Consider the following 24,893-nt stretch of genomic DNA (forward strand, 5'->3'; position numbering starts at 1 on the left):
AGCTCCTTGAACTGTCGTAGCTGCCGTAGCCATCGCCGTACCGCGCCCTTCTTAAACCGAGCTCGGGCGGCGTCCCATAGCTTCGACTCTCCAAGCCTGAATACCTTCTTGCATCCCGGCTCTAAAAAGCTGTTCTTCGGGTTCGTAACGAACGACTGGCCGGCTCCTGCGCGTACCATGCTGTCCTGAATCCGTCCTAGCTCGAGCCCCTTGCCGATCGTCGCCCACGACCCGAACATCAGCTCGTCCAGTAGCTTCTCTGCGTCGTTGATTGTGCTCCGTACCGTCTGTCTGAAGTCGTCGATCCTGATCCGCTCTCCGCAGTGATATAGTGCCGTGCCGTCATCCTCCCACCGCATCGTCGCCGTCCCCGTCCGTAAGTTGCGGTGGCCCTTACCGTACGCCATCCAACCGATCACCGTGCTTATTACCGTATTGGTCCCTAAACACATCCATTTGGGGTGCTCCTCCTCCCGGAATTTCTTCGCGCCCGCCGCGTCAACTTCGTACAAGTCCCTCCCGTACTCCTCGAACGCGGCCTCCAAAAAAAACAGCCTGGCCCACCAAAGCAGCCCTGCCAGCATGCCCGTGTATAAGTGCGCCTCCATATATCCTTGCGGCTTCTTCATAATCCCTAGCGCGGCGCAAAACGCTAGTAGTGGGCTCTCGTACACTCTACCTCCGACGTATTGCTTGATCGAAGCCATGATGAATGAAAACACGGCCCGGTCTAGCCGGCTCCACTCTCTCGTGCTGTCTCCGCCCTCTTCTTCCTCCATCTCCTCCTCCTCCTCCTTATCGTCGTCCTCGCTGCCCTCGCTACTGAAAAAGCCGCTGTCCTGCGTCGTATCCACGTCTTCGCGCTCTTCGTGCTCGGTCTCGTATACCATATCGCATAGTAAGCCCCACTGCTTATCGTTGAACCGGATGGCTAGCTGCTCTTCTGCTGCCTCTCGTCCGAGCTGGTGGGCCCGTAAGCAGTATCCCAAGTAGCGATGCCCGATCGACTTGTACTTCGTCATCGACGCCTCGTTTTCCTTCCGCCCAAACGGCACGCCGCTCTGTTGAGTTGCCGATATCGATGCCAAACACTGCAGCGTATCTGTCGGCACCACATCCAGTCTCCAGCAGCACCGGTCTACCTCGCGGTCGAAGCTCTCTGCTAGCCGTGTTAGCAGTAGTGACTGGCGCATGCCTGCCTCGTCCACGGCTCTCCTGCCGTACTGCTGTTCTTTCCGGGCCCTCACCCACTGGGCTGCGTCGCTTATGTCCATCAAGTCTCGCCCAGCGAAGTGCCTGACCCAGCCTAGCCTCTTGACCCACGATGAGTCACTGTTTATCCCCTCCTTTAAGTCGCCCTGTCGAAGCCATGCCTCGTTCTCCTTCTCCTCCTCTGCGTCGTCCTCTATAGCCATTTGGTCCATCATGGAGATTAATGGTGTCGCTTCGGGATCGGACAAAACCTCGTCACTGTCGTGCCCAGTACGGACGATCCAATAACGCGCCCACCGTCCCTTACACCACGACTGGACCTTTACGGCGCTCCAGCCTGCCTCGTCGCTACTGTGACTTGCAGTACGTTGGTGTCGAACAATGTTGTCTCTCGTGGTCGTGATATATCGACATACTGCACAGCTGAAACCGTTCACGACGGGAAGCAATTGAACTGGCTTGCCGCCATCGGCCGGCAGTCTGCACGTCTGCGGATCTTGGAGTTCGATGTCGCTAAAGCTGTAAATAATGTCCTGTAGTAGCTTGCCCCGAATCTGGTGTTGGTAACGGAAGTGCGCCTCGATGCCAGCGCCGGGCTTAACACCAGCTGGACATAATCGACATAGCAGTACCTGCGTATCCACGTCAATTGTCACCACGTCGTCGCGCTCGTACAGTTGTTTGGCCATGTTTGACGTTCTTGAAGTTGTTGGTTCTTGAAGTTGTTCATTACTCGATTATCTACAGCTCTGACTATCTACAGTTCTAATCATCTATATACTATGTTGTCGCGTCGCGCCCCTGATCAAGCCCATCATTTCCTTTTTGGCTTCTCGTGTCGCGTCTTCCCTGCGAAACTGAGCTGTCGCTTCAGCTGGACATCTCATGGGGCTGCTAACCCTGTGAATTGACCTGGGGTTGATTCGGGTTGGGGTAGTGCCGGTGGGTCTGGGGTTATTTTGGGCCAATCAACGACCCGGCCCTAGTCAGCTCGACAGTGGTCAAATGCACGGACCCGCTGCACCAGTTTGTGTGGGCAAGTGGCCCCGTCTTTAATACAAACGTCTGCGAATAGTGCCTAGGCCACAGGATCAGGCCAAGGACAAGGGCGGATCAGGTGGCAGTGCCGTCACAGGTCTCTTATGTAAGCATGTGCAAGGATCACGATAAGGATAAGGCACGGAGGATACCGGTCATGCATCACCTGCATGACCGTCACGAATGCCAAGACTGATGGTCACGAACAAACCACCATGACCGTCAGACGAGCACGGCATGACCACGATGAAGGACAAAGGATATATAGATGCGGAGGATCTCCTAGATACACAGTCACTACCTTTGTACTTCAGCGATCAATCTAAGTATCAGTTTCACCCACACTTGAACTAGTCAATTGCCGAGACTGGTATCTCTTCCAAGAGACACGAACGACAACCCAGAGAGAGAACGACAGCAGAGTGTTAGTTGATCTTGCGCAGGCTTTACCTATCTGCAGAACAGCAACCCCAGCGCCCTGCCAGACGGTTGACCCCGGAGGCAGGATCGTGACATTTTGATCGCTCTTGTTCAGGTACGTACACCCTGAGCAATATCAACTAACAACAGGTACCACAGTTGCACAACAATGAACAACTTGCCACCACACCTTCTCACTTCAATCGGAAACCTTCTCGAAGACCTCTCACGACAAGTGCACCTCCTTGCAGAACACCTCGATCAGGTTCCCTCGGACACCCCACGCACTCAGAGCGTGACTATCGACTACACCGAGCTACAAAGGGAACGATCGAACTCGTGGATCAAGGACCCAACGTCAGCCGTACTCCCCAAGGCACCACCCATCTGCACCAAACACCTGTGTGGGAAGTACGCCATCTACGTCGGACGTTGCGCGGACCACCAGTGGAACACCCACAGAAGCATCTGCGACACTTGTCACCAACCCGCGTACCAAGGACACAACTCGGAGTGCCCAGGACGCGAATTCACCAAAACCTCACCGGAAGGACTTGCGGAAGCACTCTCCCAACTCACAATTAAGAAGGAGACACCGCAGTAATGGCGTCACAACGAAACCCCGGATCACCAGCACCACCCTACGCTCCAGCGCCGAACCTAGCGCAGGAACTCGGAACTGCCATGGAGACCCCGGACAGCGACGACGACGATGAGGAAGTTCAAAGACTTCGAGACACAGTCGGACAAAACCAGAATCAGATCGAGGAACTCAGACAAATGATTATGTCACTCCAAGGCACCGTGAATGGCAACGCGGCCATCCTTGCCAGAGAACAGGCCGAAAATCAAGCACTTCGGGAGCAACTCCACACGATGCAGACCGCAGCCAACATCATTCAAGCACCAATAGGCGGACGCATCAGATACCCGGCGCCAGGAAAGTTTGACGGCACCCCCGGAAGACTCAAAGGACACATCACCCAAGTCAAGGCCTACCAACGACAGTATATCAACGAGTTCCCAGACGAGATATCCAGGATTCTACACGCGGCAGCATACCTTGACGGCAGAGCCTTAGCCTGGTTCGAACCCTTCATGGCCCGCATCATGAACAATCCCAATCTGGAAGAACACGACATAGAGACACAGGAGATATTCGACAGCTTCGACGGATATGTCAGCGCACTCGAAACCCTGTTCCAAGACCCCGATGAGAAGCGAAAAGCACAGAAGAGTCTAAGGGAACTGAGACAGACACACTCAGCGTCCGCTTACACTGCCGATTTCAAAAGCATCATCACCAAGCTCAGCCTCACTGAGGAATCCAAGATCGAGATTTACTACGATGGACTCAAGAGCGGCGTCAAGGACGTCATTGCCGCCAGAGAACACGTACCCCGAGATTTTGGACGATATTGCGAGATGGCGATCAGGATCGACAGCCGACTCCACGAGCGAGAAACGGAACGAAGGCCGGCCAGGAGCGCCAACACCACCCGTTTCCAGTCGCACCCAAGGCAACCCGTGCGTCCACAGTTTAGGAAAACTACGACGACGACAGCCACAGGTCATCACGCAGGACCTATGGACCTTAGCAAGGCCAAGAGAGATACGCGCAGCAAGGCTTGCTACAACTGTGGAAAAGAAGGACACTTCGCACCCAAGTGCCCAGAGCCAAAGAAGGCATTTACACCGGTACCAACACGACAGATCAAGGCTAGCTATGCCGAGGGGATGGCCACCGTCGCGGAAGACACGGCATTCGCCTCAGACGGAGTTGAAGTTCCAGACGCGCAAGGAACACCCGTCCACCCACTTGCGACGTACGAATACCGCGAGCTGGAAGAAGCCACTGAGGAAAGGGACTCGAGCACCCCAAGTAACAGTGCACCAGGGGCAGGTACCCGAACGTACCGCCTGGCATACTCGACGATCGACGACACCAACTCGCCGACGGATGACGAGGCGCTGGACGATTGGCCAGAAGATAGTGACGACTATGAAGGCACCCAGCAGGAACAATCTGACGAGGAACAAGAATACACCTCGGGAGCAGAAATACAGGATGAGGGGGATAACTACCGCGACACCCCAGCTCTCATCAATAGCAACGAAGAAGGAGAGGTCCACGACTCCGAGGGCGAGGAGTATCGCGCCGAAGAATCACAGATCCCTCTTCTCTGCTTCAAAGCCACCAAAGAACCTAGAACGAAGTTCCGACAATGGTTCACAAAGCAGCTACAGTACGCGCCGGAGCGCAACCCAAAGGACCACCGATGGATGGACTACGGGGACATCAATCACCCCCAGATACTGTGGATCCACTGCTATCATGATCAGTGCCTCGACCACATCGGGCCGAAGGCCAGGCATCAACTGTTCCCCGAGAGGACAGCGGGACTACCTATCCCAAACCCATTACTCGCCGGAGCCATGAACGACTGGGCCGTCAGGAGAATGGGGAACCACATCTACGAGCTAGAGTCCAACCCGAAGACACCTCTCAGCTGCGTTTTCGGAGAAGTCAGGGCCATCGACTGCTGGAACCCAGTGTGTCAGGTCCATTCCTACCGAAAGATCGTCCGATACCAGCAGAAGGAAGCCTTACGAAAGACTCAAGAGGACATGAACAAGCTCACCGTGCCCGACATCGTCGAAAGCATCCAGCGACTCAAGGAATACGCGTCAGGAGACAACGAAGCTCTGAGGCGCCACCTTGACAAGCAATGCATGACCCTCAACGAGGAGATGGCCTTCTTCGCAGAAAACGCCATCGTCCCAGCCCTGACCATTCAGGAATATGATGGAGTCAGCAGGATGATTCGCGAAGCAACGGAGCGCGACTACGCGCCCAACGAAGGACGGAAGGACCTTTGGGCGGACATCGAAACAGTATGGCAGGAGGGACTGCTTGACAAGGGCCTGTACAACGCCCTGTCAGCAGCAAAACGCAAGGCGGAAAAAGGACCGCGGCCCTCGCAGGAGGCTCGGGCGCGCCGGAACTAAGAATCGCCTCCTCTACCATTTCCGTACCCACGTACGGACGACCAACCGTCGTCCCAGTACTCATCGAAGGAGTAACCTGCAAAGCACTCATCGACAGCGGCAGCCAAGGGACCTACATCAGCCCGAGCCTAGTCAATAAGCTCAGAATCCCGTGGAGAGCCAAGGAAGAACCATACAGGATTCGCAACTTCGAAGGGGGGCCACTGGGGTACGACGACGGATGGATCAAGCGAGAAACCCAACCACTTCGGGTCCAATTCTCGAACCACAGCGAAGACATCAGTTTCGATATCTCTGAGATAGGAGGAGACGACCTCATACTTGGCAGCGGATGGCTGGCCAAAAGCAACCCACGGATAGACTGGGGTGCACGACAACTGTCATGGGATGACGGGATCAAAGGCATGATTATGCAGATCGCCTCAGCCCATATCGAAGAACTCAACAGTATGCTCAGCGAAGTACCGGCAGAATACCACGACTACGCAGACCTGTTCGACAAAGACAACGACCGCGGACTCCCCCCGCACTCCAAATGGGACCACGAAATACCCTTGAAACCTGGCACGGAGCCACAGTTCAAGGCCATCTACAAACTCAGCCCGGACGAACGAGTAACACTCAAGGAGTACCTCGCACGAATGCTCAAGAAAGGATGGATCCGAGAATCCACTTCGTCCGCCGGCTACCCAATTCTCTTTGTACCCAAGAAAAACGGAAAGAAACGACTCTGCGTTGACTACCGACAGCTCAACGAGATCACGCATAAAAACAGATATCCATTACCATTAATATCGGTCCTCAGGGATCAATTGTACGGCGCAAACTGGTTCACGGCACTCGACATGCCGGACGCCTACAACTTCATCAGGATCAAGGTTGGAGACGAATGGAAGACGGCGTTCCGTACGCCAGAAGGACACTTCGAGTACCTCGTCATGCCCTTCGGGCTCACCAACGCGCCCGCAAGTTTCCAGACCATGATGGACCAGATTCTCAAGGAATTCATCGGCGACTTCGTCGTAGTCTACCTTGACGATATCCTGATCTATTCGAAAACTCGGGAGGAACACTACGAACACGTACGCAAGGTACTGGACAAGTTCCGGGAGCACAACCTACTCATCAATCCCGAGAAGAGCGAATTCCACAAGCAGAAAATCGACTTCGTTGGCTACACAATCACACCCAACCAAGTACACATGCAGACAAGCAAGACGGACGCACTACGCAACTGGCCAGTGCCGACCACCGTCACAGGAATACGAAGTTTCCTAGGGTTCACGAACTACTATCGAGTATTCGTCAAAGGATACGGAGAAATCGCAAAGCCCTTGAACGACCTTACGAAGAAAAACGAACCCTTCGTATGGGGCGAAAAACAGCAAGAAGCGTTCCAAGGACTCATCAACATCATCCTAAGCCACCCAATCCTCCGCATCCCAGACCCCGAAGCACCCTTCGAACTAGAAACCGACGCATCGAAGTATGCGATGGGCGCGCAACTAGGACAACGAGACGAGGATGGAAGGATTCACCCCGTCGCGTTCATATCCAAAACCTTCACAGGACCAGAGAAGAACTACACCACGTTCGAACAAGAACTCATGGCAATAGTTTGGGCCTGCAGAGAATGGAGCGATTACATCAGGGGATCGCCCCATCAGATCATCGTTCACTCCGATCACAAGAACTTGACGTACTTCACCAAGGGAAATAACCTCAACGGAAGATTACTAAGGTGGTACGCAGACCTCTTACCATACGACCTAGTAATTAAGTACCGCAAGGGAACGGAGAACAACAGAGCCGACGCTCTCAGTCGATACCCAGAACACGAGCAGAAGACGGAGAACTTCCCGCTCTTACGGCAAGCAGAAGACGGCACCCTCCGGATCGCCGCCATCACTATCGACACATGGAACATCGAGCTACAGCAGAAGATTGTCGACGAAACCCTCAGATACTCCTCGGAGATCGTAAAGGAACATGGCAACGACTCTCGCTACAACCTCGATAGGATCGACAGAGGTGTCGTTAAATACCGAGGACTCAGGTGGATACCCGAGACGCTGCAACAGGAACTGGTCAAAGAAATCCACGAGCACCCGCTCCATGGACATCAAGGCATCTTCAAGACCCAGCAACGGGTCAAGAAGCAGTTCGACTTTGAGAAACTCAAGGCAGTGGTCACAGGGGTAATCCTCAAATGCGACCTCTGCGCAAGAAGCAAGGCCTCACGACGGAAGCCCTACGGCGAACTCCAGAGTATCGCACCACCTGATAGAGCCTGGAAGGTCATCTCGATGGACTTCATCACGAAGCTCCCACCTTCCCAGGACCCAGCAACGATGATCGCATACGACAGCATCCTAGTAGTCACTGACCGACTCACCAAGTATGCGCTGTTCATCCCGTTCCTTGAAACATACACAGCCAAGCAAACGGCGTGGATCTTCAAGAAGGAAGTTATCAGCAACTTCGGGATACCCGAGAAACTCATCACGGACAGAGATAAGCTCTTCACCTCCCACTTCTGGAAGGACTTGATGAGCCAGATCGGCATCCAGCACAGTATGTCTACGGCCTTCCACCCGCAGACAGACGGACAAACCGAGCGTATGAACCAGAACGTGGAACAATACCTCAGGTGCTACATTAAAGAAGATCAGACCGACTGGATCGAGCACCTCCCCACGGCTCAATACGCATACAACACCTCGACAAACGAAGATCTGGGAGTTAGCCCATTCTTCGCGAACAAAGGCTTTGATCCTAAGGAACCTACCGCACTACGCGATACGATGGTTCCCGAGGCCTTCATCGAGGCCCAGAAGCTTGTACACCTTCAAAAAGAACTGAAAGACTTGGTCATTCAGCGCCAACGGAAGCACAAGCAACTCTACGACAAGAAAAGGTCGAAGGGACCGACCTATAAGGAAGGGGACAAAGTCTATTTGCTACGCAAAAACATCAAAACGAAACGACCAAACAGCAAACTAGATTTCAAGAAACTTGGACCATTCCTCATCAAGAAAGTTTTGGGACCGCTTAATTGCGAACTCTCACTACCAAAGGGAATGAAAATCCACCCAATTTTCCACACCTCTCTCCTCGAACCAGCACACGCCGATACACCGCTCCAGAAGAACGTGGAAGTCGAACCGGACCAAGAGTACGAAGTCGAGAAAATCCTAGACGACAAAGTTAGCGACGGAACCCGATGGTACCTCATCAAATGGAAAGGGTACGACGACTCGGAAAACACTTGGGAACCCCGGAAGAACCTTACAAACTGCAAGGAACTCCTCCAGGAATGGGAAGATCGACCACGAAGCTTCCAAGAGCGACCTTGGAACTGGACACGACAGAAACATCAAGGACAAATGGCGGTCAAATCCTCGACCATCCAAAAAGACAAATCAAGGATATTAGACCATGCAGACGAAGGGGGCCAAAAATGGTACCTCGTCGAAAACAACGGCTGGAAAAAGCAGGAAGAACTCGCCCGAGCACAAGTCACCCAGTACTGGACTTGGCTGGCGGACGACCTGCGACAATGGGACGAAGCGATGGGAATGCCCACCCTTCAAAACGAACCAAACAACCAGCACCCGGCGTCCGAAGTCAAGAAGATACTCGACTATCGGGATAAAGGACACACGGAATACCGCGTGGAATGGGAACCGGAAACACACCAGGAAAATAGCTGGGAACCAGAAAACAGACTCACCCTCTGTAAGGAACAACTCATCCACTTCTGGCTGAAGACAAACTGGGACCCCCCGTACCGGGCACGAGCGGATCAGGAGCTGAAGGCACTTGGGTATGAATACCCCCGGGGTCCAACGAGGGACCCAGGAAAGAAAAATCCACCACCTGGGCCCCAACGGACTGGGCGTCAAGGATCAAGGAAGATTCATCCAACAACGTTCCATCGTAAGACTCCAGCGCCAGGGAATCGTCCTCGGACAAACGATCCGACCGCTTCTCGAGGAAGCGGCGCTGCTTGCGAAGACGAGAAAGACGAGCCAAGGACTCGGAAATCCGAGACTGAGCCTCGGCGTGAGCAGACAGAAGCTCCGCCTGACGACGAGCTAGCTCCCCTTGAAGGAGGACCAACTCATCCTCTGCCTTCTCCTCGGCGGCGCGAAGCTCCGCCTGTTTAGCGAGATTTTTCTCAAGCTGAAGACCGACAAAGAGGCCGTCGCACTTGATGCCGCGACGAACACACTCCAGACAGCGAGGACGCTTCGCGGCCATACGACAAGTACGACCATGCGAAGTGCACTCGGTGCACGGCATGACGTCGTAAGGAGAAGATGACCCGTGGTCCTGAATGAAGCGAGCCGTACGATGTCGAGAACGCACTGAAGCAGAAGAAGGGGGCAGCGTTGAGGCGTCAGCCGACATGATGGGCCATGAGGAAAGAAGGAAAGGATACCCACCAGCGAAAGCGGCTGAGGACAGCGCTTAAAGGGGAAGGGGGACAATGTGACGACCCGACCAACAGGGGACGGTTGTTTGGGCAAAGAAGAGCACAAACAACTAGGCCACAGGATCAGGCCAAGGACAAGGGCGGATCAGGTGGCAGTGCCGTCACAGGTCTCTTATGTAAGCATGTGCAAGGATCACGATAAGGATAAGGCACGGAGGATACCGGTCATGCATCACCTGCATGACCGTCACGAATGCCAAGACTGATGGTCACGAACAAACCACCATGACCGTCAGACGAGCACGGCATGACCACGATGAAGGACAAAGGATATATAGATGCGGAGGATCTCCTAGATACACAGTCACTACCTTTGTACTTCAGCGATCAATCTAAGTATCAGTTTCACCCACACTTGAACTAGTCACTCAATTGCCGAGACTGGTATCTCTTCCAAGAGACACGAACGACAACCCAGAGAGAGAACGACAGCAGAGTGTTAGTTGTTATTGTACAGGCTTTACCTATCTTGCAGAACAGCAACCCCAGCGCCCTGCCAGACGGTTGACCCCGGAGGCAGGATCGTGACACCTGAGTTTACCTGCTAAATACTTAGTGAGGACAGGTCACGCCGGAGCTGACCGTACGGACTCGTCATCGACAAAAGAGCGGGGCCGTGTACTGTCAGGTAGATCCCGGAAGGATCTCAGCGGTCTAGCATCATCGGACCTCTTAGATGGGGACTGTCGAGCTTCTTATCTACAGAGTACGCGAAATTTCAAATAGGCCGCCGATCCGAAGCGCGGCGTGGGAATGCGAAAGACGTGTTCAGTACGAGAACGAGGCCCTAATGCTCCAGTATTGGGGCTTACTCGGAGGACGAGAACTAGCCGTATACGACACGCAAAGGCGGATTTTCCGGGTCCTCCGTTACAACTATCTCACACTGCAGTACTTGGTGCAGTGGGTAGGCCACGCTATGGACGATGCTGTATAGGTGTCGCAGGCAGAGATGCTCAAATGCACCAGCTGGCCGTCACTACAGACCCAGACATACCCAACTACAGAGCATATAGCTACGAAGGGGTACTAGTACAGGCACCGCAGTCGCTCAGTCATTCTTTTGGAAGGAAAGAACTTCGCCTTCGTATATCTACTAGTATCACTAACACTAGCGCTAGCACTGCTCATGTTAGCCCAGCCGCTAGTCTCAACTCAGATGTCACGATCCGATCTCCGGGGTCAACCGTCTGATCGGGCGCTGGGGGTTTATGTTCTGAATAAGGCAGGTAGCGGCCTCAAGCAATACTGACTCCGTGCTGTCGTGTCTCGTGGTGGTTGTCGTTCGTGTCTCTTGCGAGATATCACACTTGGATCAATTGAGTGACTAGGTCAAGTGGAGGGTAAGAGTGATACTTAGATTGATCGCTGAAGTACAAAGGTAATGACTGTCTACAAGGAAATCCTTCTGGCTCTATATATCCTTTGTCCTTCATCGTGAACTGTGTTGCCGTGCCTTGGAACTGTCAGTTCTACCGGCGCACTGCGCAGTTCCTACTGGGACTGCGCAGTTCCATAGTTCTTGGCACAGTTCCACGGTCTTGGCGTGGTCCCGTCCTGGATGACTCATCATGGTGGCTTAGGTAATGTTTCTTGGACCCGCGTGCATGACCTGCCCTTGTCCCTGGCCCGATCCTGCGACCTGTTGGTCGGGTCGTCACATCAGAGTCATTCACGTCCACAAGGTGTTAGACACAACACGCCAGGCACGTTATACGCTCCACGATGTACTTTGCACAGCGTGATAGTAAACCAGGGCGGAGCGGCACCTAATCCTTGTAGGTACTCCACCGCTGGGACTACACACTATGCACTACACAATATGCTCGGGGCGTCGGTTAGTGCCTGCCACGATATATGCAGTACACTAAGCTCCACACATCGTGGAGCTCATCGCACGAAACCTAGATCACGGCAGATACGCTATGCTAGGCTAGCCCTGGTTCTCGCTATCTAGGAGCCTCTTCGCACTTGATACTACTAAACCGAGGTTGTGGGGCCGGCGTCGCCTACTCTTGCAAGATCTCGAGAGGTCCAGAATCTAGCAGGCACTTATAAGAGCCTATAGTGCTAACTCGAAGATCTGCAGCGACAGCACCTCTAGACTCTTCTCGCTTATCTTAGAGAAGTTTTTACTAGAGAGAGCGCTAAGTCAGTCTGAAGGAAATCCCCGGGGACATGCCGCACTTACACGGCGGCCTCTATCGGTCCCTCTACGTAGACCATAAGGAAGAACACGGACGGTTTTACGAGTCGGCGCCAGCGACGCGCGATACGCTTAGTCTCCAAGACGACCGACCTACTTATCTGGAATGCAGATATGCAGAGATCAATTGCTATACTAGCGTTGTGCCGAGTAGTGCTTATGCCGTTCCGCCTATATAATTTGTCCTTCCTTCTATCAGCCTTAACAATATCCTCAATCGTATCGAAGAGGTCGAGCAAGCGAATGTACGCCATACGGGCCACGATGAAAGAGGGGGGGGGTATGAATGAGACGGTACAGCGAGCGGAGAGCATCTAGAATAGAAGGGTCGGAACTGCGGATATTAGCTGGCAGCATCGTACACTCCACAAGCTGGTTCCATTGTTGCGATACTTCTGTACAGTTAGCCAAAATATGCTAAGCGAAATCTTCTCGTACCAGGCTCGCCGCCAGTTCCTAGCCCTGAGGATCTTCATGATTCGTAGTGGTAGCAGCCATTACAACCGCGCAGGTGTCACAGCTGCTATTCTCTAATCCAGGTTAACGTGTCTGCTGCTTTATATATTTGTGTTTAGGTGCTCTTATATTTGCAGAGAGCCTTGAGATTATTTTCAGCAGCTAAATTCAACTTGGGCTCTGTTTCTCCGCCCATTTCAGTCTTTTTTCGAGCGTTGCGAGGTCCAAATCGACCCGCCTAGCTATTTTCCGAACGTATGCATAGGCTGAAATAAGGGCCGTACAGTAGAGTAGCTACGGGGCGCCCAGGGCAGTAGTCGTCGAAAGAGCTTTAGAGTCAGCATCGAAGCTGCAGAGTATATAGTACGATACTTATCGCTTGCAAATCTCCGTCCCATCTTACACAGCCCCTGATTCTAGAAGTGCCGAGTACATTCTTTACAACGATAACCACTTACAAACTACAGCGAGCTAGCACTTCGTGTACTTGTGCTTTTACGTCTCGAAAGCTCCACACTGAAGGAATTCGAGAGACTAACAACCTGATCGAGGTCTACCGCCAGCGTACTGCTACTTCACAGCAGGCAGTAAAAGAGGCCTGGCAAATGGTCAGCGACTTGGCAAATTCAGTTACCGTATTGACCAGCAAGATAGGGGCTATGGACGACTCGATTAGACAAATGGAAAGGGTCTTACAAGCAGGCCTGCCATATCTAGACGGTCATTCAAAGCGTGGCTGAGATAATTTCCGAGATATATCACGTACACGAAGAGGCTTACATTATCGAAAGAGTCGTTAGGACATTAGAATAGTGAAGCTCTCCGTGAAAATACAAACCTTACATGTTCACCTTTACTATAAACAAATTTTGATTTGCCATTATGTGAATACATCGAGCACTGCTCATAGATTGGCTTGTTGCTGTTGAAGATAAGACTAGTTAATGATTAACAATACTCACAGACGGTCAGCATTACAGTAGTGACCACTAGATGTGTCCGCTTTTCTAGTATCAAAGAACGATTCCGCACGAACCAGTGCCCGGTTTCGCACTGTAGCACGTGCTGTGCATACAACCCCCACAGCAAGTGCCCTCAAAGTGGATTACACCATGACATGCAGCAGTTGGCACAAACGGAGGGCCGTTTCTTCGTGGCCCTGCCGTGGTAACCATCGCGAATCGTCGGAATATCTTCGCCATGCCCGTCGCAGGATGACGGCACAGTATAACGCGATCCACACAACGCAGAACTTCAAAGGCCAGTTTGTGCCTATTGATGCGGGATAATTTTGTCGCGAATGTCTATTCTGCACACACACACAAACAACTCCCACTCTGGCGCACAGCTCGCACAGAGGTTGCGCCATATAGGCGTGAAGCACCAAAATGCAACAAGAGAACGTCTGGTCGGTGATGATGATGGTCAGCTTCACTGTGCGAAGCATGGTGCGCATGCACAGATGGACGGAGTACTTGCCTGTATGCATGCATCAGGTCAAATTTCAGCGCCACCACCGGACCCAAACCTTCACGATTTAAGAGAGGTACTTACGATTGACTTTTCGGCGTTCACGATGTGAAGCCGCCTCCGGAGCTCCGGAGACCCGGAACTGGAGGTTTACCGGGCACCGGCATTTTTATATGGCTTGACAGCAGGTGAAGGGTCCAATCGTTGCGGACGATGCCGACGACTTCGACTGGCACCATATAAAGTGAGTCAGGCATTACCGCGACCGAAACGGTGCGCCTCGCGAACGAAACCATCCCTGATATGACCGGGGTTCAGCCATGAACGCAACCGGCAAGGGATCATGATCGACCAGAGGCTGTCATCAGACATGCTGTAGATCAGCAAGTGGTGGCCTGGAGACATGAGGCTCGATCGTCCTGGTGGGAATGGCCAACTGCGAAGTGTCATCACATATTCTGACCTGGCGGCTTCGTGCAGGATCCCGTTGAGAAATAGATTGTGGGAGAACTTGCTGATGCCATGGTAATCCGAATGGGCCGGATCCAATGGGCAGAAGAGGATGATATCGGCGGCTGGCGAGATCTGCATCAGGGCTGGATTCGTGTCAGCCATAACCCATTGCGTGCCATGAGCATCTGCGGCATTGGTTCCCATCGCTCTCTCGGCGTTCTGCATCTATCTGCGAAATGAATGCTGACTAATGACTCCGGAATAAAAATTTCCCGTTCGTAGCTGAGCATTGTGGCTGGGGGGCTGGGCGGAGGCTCCCACGCAACCGAAATGCGACGAAACGCGACTTCATTTCGGTCTTTCTCCCTCTCCCACCTCGAGAGCATCCCATCCGCCATGGACGATCTACCGCGGTCAAAGATCATCAATAACAATCCTATCGGAAAGGGCCTTGATGCCTTCTATGGTTCGTTCAATTCGGTCTGCGAAGACAGGAAGATCCCATGCACTCCGGACGCGCTAGGTCAACTTGACCAAGATGGTATAGCAATCCAGCTTCGTTACAGTGTGCTCCTCTGATCGACATGCAGAACTCCGGAAACTTATTCGTGCCTTTCTAAGAGCGGTGCAAAACCTTCCCGCTGCTGACCTGCTACCTGCCAGGACGGGTCGCGGCAGCCTTCGAGACGACCTTCTGCGGCTTGAACTCTCGCTCCGCTCCGACGACTTCGACTTCGACCGTATCAAACCTCTCCTCAAGTCAGCTATCGCCGATAATCCAGACGATGCCCACATCTAGGATCAAGTCTACAAGGCCGTCACAAAATCCACCCCACCTCCCCGACCGATCGCCTCTTCCCTCCAACAAACCCCATAGCTGCACAATACCAGCAGCTTCGCGAACTCCTCCGAATACCGCAAGGATATAGACAGATTCCTCAGGGATGAACTCGGCGCTATGTACGTCGGGCTTCCTCGATTCCACGAGACCTTTTTCGGACGGGTGGCAGGTCTCGAAGCAGCGTCCGAGGCCGTCTTCAAGAAGTGCATGGAAGGCAGCGAACCACTCTTCAGTAATAGGTGGAGCGGATGGCCGACAGATGCAAATCAGGACGATGTCTTAAGCTGGTTTGCGGAATTGAACGAGAAACTAGCGACATTTGCAGGAGAGTACAAGTCGACTCCGACACATCGACGAAGGCCACTAGCACAACCCAACAAGCCGATCCAGGGTTCCACGGCAGAACGCAAGTTAGACGTCGGCTTCGTAAACGACCCCAAGGCTGGAAAAGACTCTCGATGTCACTGGTCGCATATCCTCGTACCGGGCGAGCTGAAGAGCAATCCATCGGCCGACAAAGCGGCAAAGGCATAGCTTAATCTTAGGACGTACGCGAGAGAAGTGCTCGCTACTCAAGACACCCGTCGCTTCGTCTTAGGCTTTACCATCTGCGGATCACTCATGAGGATATAGGAGTTTGACCGGCTAGGAGCGATCGCATCCGAGCAGTTCAACATCAACGAGGATGGACTGCAGTTCGTATTCACGATCCTCGGGTTTCTCTAGATAAGCGAGGAGGAGCTTAGCTTCGATCCGACAATTATAACGGCGAGTAACAAGCGATTCATCAAGATCGAGCGGGATGGTTCAACAAAGCGCCTCATCATTAACGAGTTGATGCAACGCGCACGTTACATCGCTAGCCGGGCCACGACTTGCTGGAAAGCCCATCTTAAAGGACACGCACAGACACCGCTTGTCATCAAAGACTTATAGCAATACCCCGAACGCGATAAGGAGGGCGAATTGTTACGCGAGGCAACTGGTCAAGGCGTTGTCAACGTGGCCCGATACTACCACCACGAGACTGTTCAAGTACACGGCACGGATGACGACATTCGAAGCAACGTTCGCGGAGGACTAGATGTCACCACAGCTACGAACTACCGGCCGGAACGCTCGATGCCGCCGCCGAGTATAATCGCGTCTAGGGCTTCACGGAGAGGTCGCAGCAGCAGCCGCGCTACTAGCAAGAAGCGATCATCCAGTCAAATTGGCGCCCCTCTGCCCCCCAGCAAGCGATCCTGTTCGGCATCTCCAACGAAGGCTGGCGGCGATGCACTGCCGAATCGCGTACATCGGCGTGTCATTCTTCGTAACTATGGAAAGCCCATCTACAAGGCGAGCTCCCGATCGGCTCTCCTTATCGCGATGGAGGGCTGCATTGAAGGACATGAATCCTTACGCAAGGCTAGCTTCCTCCACAGAGACATCTCAATCAACAATCTCATAGTCAATGAGGACGACAACAATCCCTCCTAGCCTTCGTTCTTAATTGACCTTGACCTCACTGTTAGAGAGCAACGAGAGGGCGCCTCTAGAGCAAAGGGCAAGACCGGCACGAGGGCATTTATGGCAATCGGGGCCCTTCTAGGCGAGCAGCATTGTTTCATACATGACCTCGAGTCATTCTTCTAGGTGCTCTTCTAGTTATGCATCCACTACGACGCGCAGGGCAAAGATATCGGACCAACTAAGTTTAACAGCTGGAATTACGAGAGTGATAACAAGCTAGTTCGATCGAAAGTCGGTACGATAGGCGATAAGAGTATTTTTCTCAAGATCGCGGAAGAGAACTTCACATCGTACTACCAGCCATTGATCCCGTCGGTCAATAGACTACGGAGGAAGGTATTTCCAAACGGTGAGAGGTGGAAGAGGCTGGAGCCGGAGCTCTATTCCTCGATGAAGAAGATCCTTCGCGACGCCCAGAAGGACCCGGACGTGTTGGCGGATGGTGGGTAGACAGCATTGTCATAGGCTATACCAGTGTTTTATATTCGCCCGTGAGAATGCATGTGGTTTCTTACATGCCCACAACTGTGACCCCATGCCATGGAAGCGACTGCTGGAGCAGTTCGACAACTACCGGCGTATGTGGGAGGAACGACGGGACTACAAGTGGCTCAAGGATTTGGCGTCAGAACGCTGGACCCGTCGCCTCTAGGAGGACGAGATCATCACCTTCCACAAGGCCATGGATCGACTTCGAGGACTCCTCCGCACAGTCCAGCACAGTGCATGTGACATCACCGGCTCCCAATAGGCGCACGGGTACCCGTGCGTATAATATTACACGGGTACCCGTGCAGATTCTGCTTACAGCTTAGCGTGTCTTAATTCCCGCCGACATCGCAATCCTGGATCCATATCCGGGGTGCACCCATATCAGCAGAAAAGGTCTGTCTTGACCTTCGCTGGTGATCTCAGGTGCTGTCAGCATACAATACTTTACGCGCTACAAAGCGCGCTGAGGTGCTTTCGTGTATTTCTTTTATTACCATTACTAGCCTCAGATTTGTCTCCCGATGGCAGCTACTAGTAGTACCCACTATTCATTTCCCGATGACAGTCTCCCTCCGGAAGGCACCTACGAGTCCCGAGATACCTTATTTAAAGCTATCAACGAGTGGGCGTACACAAGAGGCTACGCCTTTGTTACGAAAAGGTCAACAAAGGAAAAGACAGGCAGGCTCTCAGTCGTATATGCATGTGATCGATCATGTCGCGACTACGCCTCTGGAAGACCGCGCCAGCGAAAAACATCTACGCGAAGTACCAACTGTCCGTTCTCTGTACTAGCAAAAGAGTCACGAGACAGCGGCACATGGACAATACGACACCGACCCGACCCGCAGTTTGCCCAACACAACCACGAGCCAAGTTTACACCCATCCGCCCATCCTAAGCATCGCGCACTCGATACGGAAACGATCACTCGTCTATCTAGCCTCGCAAATGCTGGCGTCGCACCTAAGGAGATTCGAACGTACATACACCAAAACACGAGTTCGATTGCAACGCAGCAAGATATCTACAACCGAATCGCGGACAGTAGGCGCGAGATGTACGAAGGGCAGAGCACGATCAATGCCCTAGCTAACCGGCTTGACCATGAAGGTTTCTGGAGCCGTTTACAACTTGATTCGGAGAACCGCGTAAAGGCTGTGCTTTTCGCCCATCCAGAGTCGCTAAGCTATCTTCAAGCTTATCCGGATGTTTTAATCCTCGACTGTACCTACAAAACGAACAAATACGGAATGCCGCTCCTAGATATAATCGGAGTAGACGCTTCTCAACGATCCTTCTGTATCGCATTCGCATTTCTTAGTGGAGAAAGCGAGGAAGATTTCGTTTGGGCTCTAGAGCGCCTCCGGTCACTCTACGAAATTAGCAAATCCCGCCTACCTTCAGTTATTCTTACCGATCGATGTCTTGCTTGTATCAACGCAATCGCAGTATGCTTTCCTTCTGCTGCTTCATTGCTATGCCTTTGGCATGCGAACAAAGCCGTCCTTCGATACTGTCAGCCTTCATTCGCTATCCAGCTACAACTCCAGGACTCCGAAGCCGACAAATCTGCGAGACTGAAAGAGTGGCATGACTTTTACCAGCACTGGCACCAAATTATTCGTTCTCCCACCGAGGCAATATTCGACATCCGTATGTCGACATTTGAACAACGCTATATTACAACGCATGTACGGGACGTGGCCTACATTAAAGAGACATGGCTTGACCTGTATAAGGAAAAGCTTGTAAAGGCCTGGGTTGACAGCTACCCTCATTTCGGTAATGTTGTTACTTCGCGCGTCGAAGGTGTCCATGCGCTTCTTAAAAGTCATCTGAAAACGTCGACACTCGATTTGTTTGAGGCCTGGAGGGCTATTAAGCATGCGCTAATAAACCAACTTGGGGAGCTGAGGTCCAACCAGGCAAAACAGCAGATTCGGTCTCCGATCGAACTTTCCGGTCCACTTTATGGTGTAGTACGGGGTTGGGTATCACACGAGGCTCTTCGAAAGGTTGAAGAGCAGCGGAAGCTTCTCCAGACGAGCAGTCCGCTACAACGCTGTACAGGCATATTCTCTCGGTCGCAAGGCCTACCATGCGTTCACAAACTTGAGGCTTTGTTGTCCGAAGGAAAAGCCCTTTGCCTAGGAGACTTCCATTCGCATTGGCACCTAATCCGGAGCGGCGCGAAACCTTTTCTCCAAGAGCCTCGCCAACGTATTGATATGACTAGTACCAACACTTCTTTACCGCGATCAAGTAACCGAAGGGAGCCTAGCGGCTTTGAAGCTGTTGAAGTCGCGGCTAAGCGAAAGGGACCTTCAACCTGTACTAGATGTCACCGTCTAGGTCATTCAAGGACGTCTCGATTATGCCCCCTAAAGTACGCAGAGCTACAACTTCGAGTAGAGGCGGCATCGCAACAGCTACGAATAACACCAGAGCCGCCGGCCGACACGTCGATACCTGAAGCTACGATTGAATTATCGACGTGCAGACCTCAACATGAGTCGCCAATTCCCGAACTTCTTAATAACTCGTCGGCCCAAGAAGGGATTACGGAACAGATCTTAGAAGAGATCGAAGCTCGGCTCTCAGAAAACGACCAGCCCTTACGACGAGCTAAAGAACCCGTCTCAGAGTACGCCGAAGAACACCAGCAAGCTCCGGAGCAGCCTTTAAAATACAGTGACCCAAAAGCGATTTACCAAAGATACGTCGCTACGCGAGAGATCTGGAAGAAGTCCCTACTCCCGGGTACCTATGCGAGCAACCAGATGTACCGGCAGGCAATGGGTTTACCATTACGGTATAGTAAAGCGCAGTACGATTGGTGCTTAGACCATAAGCAAATGACGAGGCGTTGCTTAACGCGAGAGGGTGAACGGGCCTGGACAAGGGAAGAAATGATGGCATATTTGGACTGGGATCGGTCTGAGACGGAGCGAATCGATGTTCAGGTTGCCCAGGAGTCGACAAGCGGTCTAGCTAATCGAAGAGGTATGGGTGATGTGTGGAGGAGGGCGGCACAGGACTGTGAGGAGCAGCAAGTTCTTCACCGGGATGATGATGAGTGTATTATAGTTAAAGGTTAAGTCAAATACGTTATACGTGTAAGGCAACGCACATACTGTGATCGGAGGTCAAACAGCACCTGAGGTCACTAGCGAAGGTCAAGACAGACCTTTTCTGCTGATATGGGTGCACCCCGGATATGGATCCAGGATTGCGATGTCGGCGGGAATTAAGACACGCTAAGCTGTAAGCAGAATCTGCACGGGTACCCGTGTAATATTATACGCACGGGTACCCGTGCGCCTATTGGGAGCCGACATCACCGCCTTGCTTACCTAAGCAAATGAGAAGCCTAACCGCTTGGTGGCGGTCCTGCGGTCGGGACCGCACCAAGATGCGGGCCGACCCTCGAGAGGCCGTTTCGGGCGTATGACTAGGGTACTGCCCTTCCCGAGGATCTATTCCCCTATTCTCTCTTCTGAACTAGACTTCGCGCATTCCTTCTATCACCAGAATCATTCATGCGCTACGACTTGGTCCTCAAGTAGTCCGTTGTGGGCCCGTGCGACACCTTTGGGCGAAGGGATAGCAAAACCAACTTCCCTTTCCCTCCCGGGAAAGTTCTGCGTCTTGAGCAAGTCTGCAATCTCGGCGCCTTGCAAGCTTGAATTGAGAACCTATAGTTTAAGTGTGATCTATCCTGACATGGGAGATGCATGGATCAGCGAGGAATGCTTTGCCGATCTGGTTGCGAAAGCTAATACACATCGCTTCTCGAACACTGGTGGGTCGGCATCGTTTCGTTTCGGCTGTCTATTAAAGAACACACTTCGCAAGACCATATACAGCAAGTTACGCTTCCATGCAGAAGCTCCTAACAATATCCACCAACCGCCGTCTCGTCCTCTTACTATCAAACACCTGTCCATGATGAAAGTCCGGAAACCACAACACATCCAAGCCATCGCCCTTCCACTCTCCATCTTTCCAGCCTTCATCCCCCCAGCCCTCACTCGACAGAATCCAGTCATCTCCGCCTGTCATATACGCCCTGACGACCTTTGTGTTAACGATCAGGTCGTTGCCGCCAAGGGCCACAGCCACGCGATGGCCCTGCATATCTTCCTTCCACAAGATATTGTCGGCCCAGAAGAAGCGTCGAAAGAGGGTATGAGCAACGCCTATATCCTTGGAGCCGAAGTACCAGAGCAGGTATTCATTGGCACTGGTTGGCTTCCGGCAGATCTGCGTTAAGAGGTTAGCTGAGATGATGAGTAGGGAGACGGGGAAGACGTCACAAAATTGTACGCGACATCGGGGAGATGCAGTAGAAAGGCCACCGGGTCAATGAATAACATCGGTCCGATCTTTGGCGCGATCTTCGGCGTATGAAGGAGATGCGCAGCCACAACGCTTCCATAGCTTGGTGGATAACCTCAGTGGTTACCAATCACCATGAACAGGGAGCGCGGGGGGGATACTCACGAATGTGCCACCAGCACGAACTTTTTCCACCCATGCGCGTTCAATATGCAATGCACCTCATCGCCCATCTTTTCTTGCGACATTGCCTCTCCGGTTATGCGGGAGCTCACAGGCATGATCTCCAAAGCGATGATCCCCACCTGTCCGTCGGACGAATCGTCACCGTCGTTGGCATTTAATTCGGCCAGGAAGTCTATGTATTGGTAGAGCCCAACACCGATACCGTGGATAAACAGGACCGGGAGTCTTGTCTTCGAGGTGTGTAGCCGGTGCCAGTAAGTCAGACTCTGTGCAGGGGAGGAATGGGTGCTGAAGAGTGTGAGGGGGCGTAAGGGGAAGACGGTAAGAAACGACGTGTGGTGGAAGTCGAAGGAGTGGTAGTGCAGATAGCCGGAAGCCAGTGTGTCGACAATAAACACGCACTATAGGATAGGGTAAATTAGTAGCTGGTTTGGTCGCAGAGGGGCAATTCCAAGCGCATTTCCTCGTCGTCACTTAATTACCAGATACCATGTCAAGCTCCGGTGTAACATCTCGACCTTGTCGAGGGTCAATCTCAGACACTTTGCGTTACCGCGCCCGGGCTCGAACTTCCTCCCCAGCATCTTCTCCATCTCGCCGGCATACTCCTCCAGCTCCTCGTCGTATTCCCAGTCGGGGTCTCCCGTATTCAAGAAGGCCCATCGGAAGAAGTCCTTGACGTTCTCCCTCTTGATCTCAGCCGCCGGCGCATTCCGGAACCATTTCGTCAGGTAGCGTTCCGGATCTGGAATGTTGTCGTGGCAGCGCCGGAACAATTTGCGGCGATCGCTACGGCAGACGGCCGTGGGATATGTCGTGGTCCTCTGGAGGTGGAGGCTGAGCGGAAGGTAGACGGCAAGGTAGAAGACGGCCTCGAGTGCGAGCCAGATCTCTAGCATTCGGGGACGTGAAACAGGGGATAGACGAGCCATCTGGCCAGTGAATAGAAAATGCTCAGGGGCGCGATCAGGTGCAGGAGGAAGATGCTTGTCCGGATGAAAACGTAGTCCCAGAGAGATGTTAATGCCATGGCGAATGGCTGACAATGCCGTCGAGGAGCATCTCGAGTAGCGCGGAGGGAGTAATATTTAAGAGCCTGTTTATCAGCCGACGGCCAAGTCAATGAGCTGCAGATGCGTGCCTTTTCGTGAATCGACAAGAGCCCGATGGTGGCCCCATCTTCCGGCGCAATGAACGTGAGCGCCGGGGCATCCACCTGGAAACGCGCAGATGGGCGATAATTTGACATGTGAACGGCCAAAATGCAAAATGATGACGCGTCGAGAAACGGGACTGACTGCGTAAAGGCCGCCAGAAACCTAAAGATGGCAAGCAATGACGGCTGCCTCGGCATTCAGAGGATCGATTGACCCCGTCGTAACTAGCATATGTTGGGAGTGGGGCTCCTTTTGTTGAGTTTGCTACGTAGGAAGCGGACTTCCACTGTATTGGACTATGTAGAACAGTGGCCGTGGGGACAGGCATGGTGTAAGCGCCAAGAGCCCAAAAACGGGTCCCTAAACAACTAAGCAGTGAATGAAAAGCGGAAGGCGATTTTGCTAGAGACTGTAGGAAGCTCTAGATACAAAAGATGAAAAGGCGAGAATGGATGTCGCGAGAGCGACCCTGCACGCGGTATGTCGCGTGAGTTATCTGCGAGGCAGCAGTCTAGATCCGTGACGTTAAGCATGCTGCAAAATGGCCCGAGTTTTGGGTCAAGGGGTCCTGGACTGGTCCTTTAATGATAGCGCACCGGTCCATGAGCACTTGCTCGGCGCACATGATAGGTGGGCCCTGTTCTGGGCCACCCCGAAATGATAAAAGGCTATGTTCTGGACTGCACCGAGGTCGATGGGCAGAGACCGAGGAAGTCCAAGCGAAAGAACTCGAAATCTGCTCAAGGGCACTGTGGCCGGGACCTCCTGACACGTGGAGTAGTATGGCCAATCTGGCGTCGACGTACCGGAATCAAGGCCGATGGGCAGAGGCCGAGTCGTTGGACTTACAAGTTATGGAGATAAAGAAAAAGGGTACCGGGGCCGGAGCATCCCGACACGCTGACCAGCATGGCTGAGCTAGCGTTGACGTATCAGAATTAAGGCCGATGGGCAGAGGCTGAAAATTTGCAAGCAAAAGCACTTGAGATCCGCTTGAGAGTGCTGGGGCCGGAACACCCTGACACGCTGACCGGCATTAACAATCTTGCTTGTACTTGGAAAGGCCAAGGTCGTCATGATGACGCATTGGACTTGATGCGCCGTTGCGTCCAGCTCAACGAGCAAGTACTTGGCCCACATCACCCTCATACGATGTCCAGTCTTTGTGAACTAGATATATGGCAAAAAATCGACCATTCATTGCGGCAGCACAGCTAGTTTCGATGACGAACTTTCCATCCAAAACGCAGGTGGAATGACAGGGACAGAGGTACGCTGTCAGACTCATCAGACCAAACTGCAACCACAGCCTACTACATCCAGCGAACCACCTACACTTCCTAATACACCACAGGATACTGGACTTCATAATGGTACTCAATACGCACGAAAGTTTGCTGGCCCATTTAAAGGAATGCTGGTTGACAGCGGTACTTTCATTAATGTTGGCGGGAAGGAATGCATTGAGTTTCGCGTTCTGTACGAGATTATTTAGTAGTTGCAAACGATGTTTCGTCCACCAAATCTAACCCAATTAATGTTAACTGGCTTAGCGGACTGCAAAGGTCCCGGTACAAGACTTGTGCGGTCTCCGGTGTT

At 52.7% G+C, this 24,893-nt stretch overlaps 6 protein-coding genes across 6 annotated transcripts; 3 read left to right on the forward strand and 3 right to left on the reverse strand.

The window, feature by feature from the left end:
- The first annotated feature begins 10,740 nt into the window (after positions 1 to 10,740).
- B0I36DRAFT_343312 (uncharacterized protein) lies at positions 10,741 to 11,430 on the forward strand. The gene is given in 2 exon segments (XM_046156150.1): positions 10,741 to 11,108; positions 11,124 to 11,430. 2 exon segments carry the CDS (start codon positions 10,854 to 10,856, stop codon positions 11,208 to 11,210), a joined length of 342 nt encoding a protein of 113 aa, XP_046003660.1. The 5' UTR covers positions 10,741 to 10,853; the 3' UTR covers positions 11,211 to 11,430.
- Positions 11,431 to 12,116: 686 nt separating this feature from the next.
- B0I36DRAFT_81070 (uncharacterized protein) lies at positions 12,117 to 12,821 on the reverse strand. Its single transcript, XM_046163386.1, has one exon. The coding sequence runs from the start codon at positions 12,695 to 12,697 to the stop codon at positions 12,365 to 12,367; it is 333 nt and encodes a 110-aa protein (XP_046003661.1). The 5' UTR covers positions 12,698 to 12,821; the 3' UTR covers positions 12,117 to 12,364.
- Positions 12,822 to 13,690: 869 nt separating this feature from the next.
- Positions 13,691 to 14,443, reverse strand: B0I36DRAFT_81091 (uncharacterized protein). Its single transcript, XM_046163387.1, has one exon. The coding sequence runs from the start codon at positions 14,326 to 14,328 to the stop codon at positions 13,945 to 13,947; it is 384 nt and encodes a 127-aa protein (XP_046003662.1). The 5' UTR covers positions 14,329 to 14,443; the 3' UTR covers positions 13,691 to 13,944.
- Positions 14,444 to 15,158: 715 nt separating this feature from the next.
- B0I36DRAFT_378718 (uncharacterized protein) lies at positions 15,159 to 18,661 on the forward strand (the record flags this gene model as incomplete). The annotated part of the gene is given in 11 exon segments (XM_046160728.1): positions 15,159 to 15,303; positions 15,386 to 15,521; positions 15,657 to 16,083; positions 16,237 to 16,302; positions 16,330 to 16,521; positions 16,540 to 17,055; positions 17,086 to 17,209; positions 17,285 to 17,353; positions 17,363 to 17,429; positions 17,442 to 17,547; positions 18,659 to 18,661. Coding segments are annotated over 11 exon segments (1,851 nt in total).
- A 3,123-nt stretch (positions 18,662 to 21,784) lies between these two features.
- B0I36DRAFT_343329 (uncharacterized protein) lies at positions 21,785 to 23,388 on the reverse strand (the record flags this gene model as incomplete). The annotated part of the gene is given in 4 exon segments (XM_046156151.1): positions 21,785 to 21,876; positions 22,117 to 22,538; positions 22,620 to 23,027; positions 23,045 to 23,388. Coding segments are annotated over 4 exon segments (1,238 nt in total), but the record flags the coding sequence as incomplete, so codon positions are not given.
- Positions 23,389 to 24,076: 688 nt separating this feature from the next.
- Positions 24,077 to 24,745, forward strand: B0I36DRAFT_404651 (Tetratricopeptide repeat-domain-containing protein; the record flags this gene model as incomplete). Its single annotated transcript, XM_046161778.1, has 2 exons — positions 24,077 to 24,167; positions 24,295 to 24,745. 2 exons carry the CDS (start codon positions 24,077 to 24,079, stop codon positions 24,510 to 24,512), a joined length of 309 nt encoding a protein of 102 aa, XP_046003665.1. The 3' UTR covers positions 24,513 to 24,745.
- Between the last annotated feature and the right edge of the window lie 148 nt (positions 24,746 to 24,893).

This window comes from Microdochium trichocladiopsis (genome assembly GCF_020744255.1).
Source record: "Microdochium trichocladiopsis strain MPI-CAGE-CH-0230 chromosome Unknown B0I36scaffold_23, whole genome shotgun sequence".
NCBI lineage: Eukaryota > Fungi > Ascomycota > Sordariomycetes > Xylariales > Microdochiaceae > Microdochium > Microdochium trichocladiopsis.

Bases quoted from the DNA above. Each gene is read 5' to 3' on its own strand.
- B0I36DRAFT_81070 (XM_046163386.1), bottom strand. From the start codon at position 12,697: ATGCTCTCCGCTCGCTGTACCGTCTCATTCATACCCCCCCCCTCTTTC.
- B0I36DRAFT_343312 (XM_046156150.1), top strand. From the start codon at position 10,854: ATGGGGACTGTCGAGCTTCTTATCTACAGAGTACGCGAAATTTCAAAT.
- B0I36DRAFT_81091 (XM_046163387.1), bottom strand. From the start codon at position 14,328: ATGCATACAGGCAAGTACTCCGTCCATCTGTGCATGCGCACCATGCTT.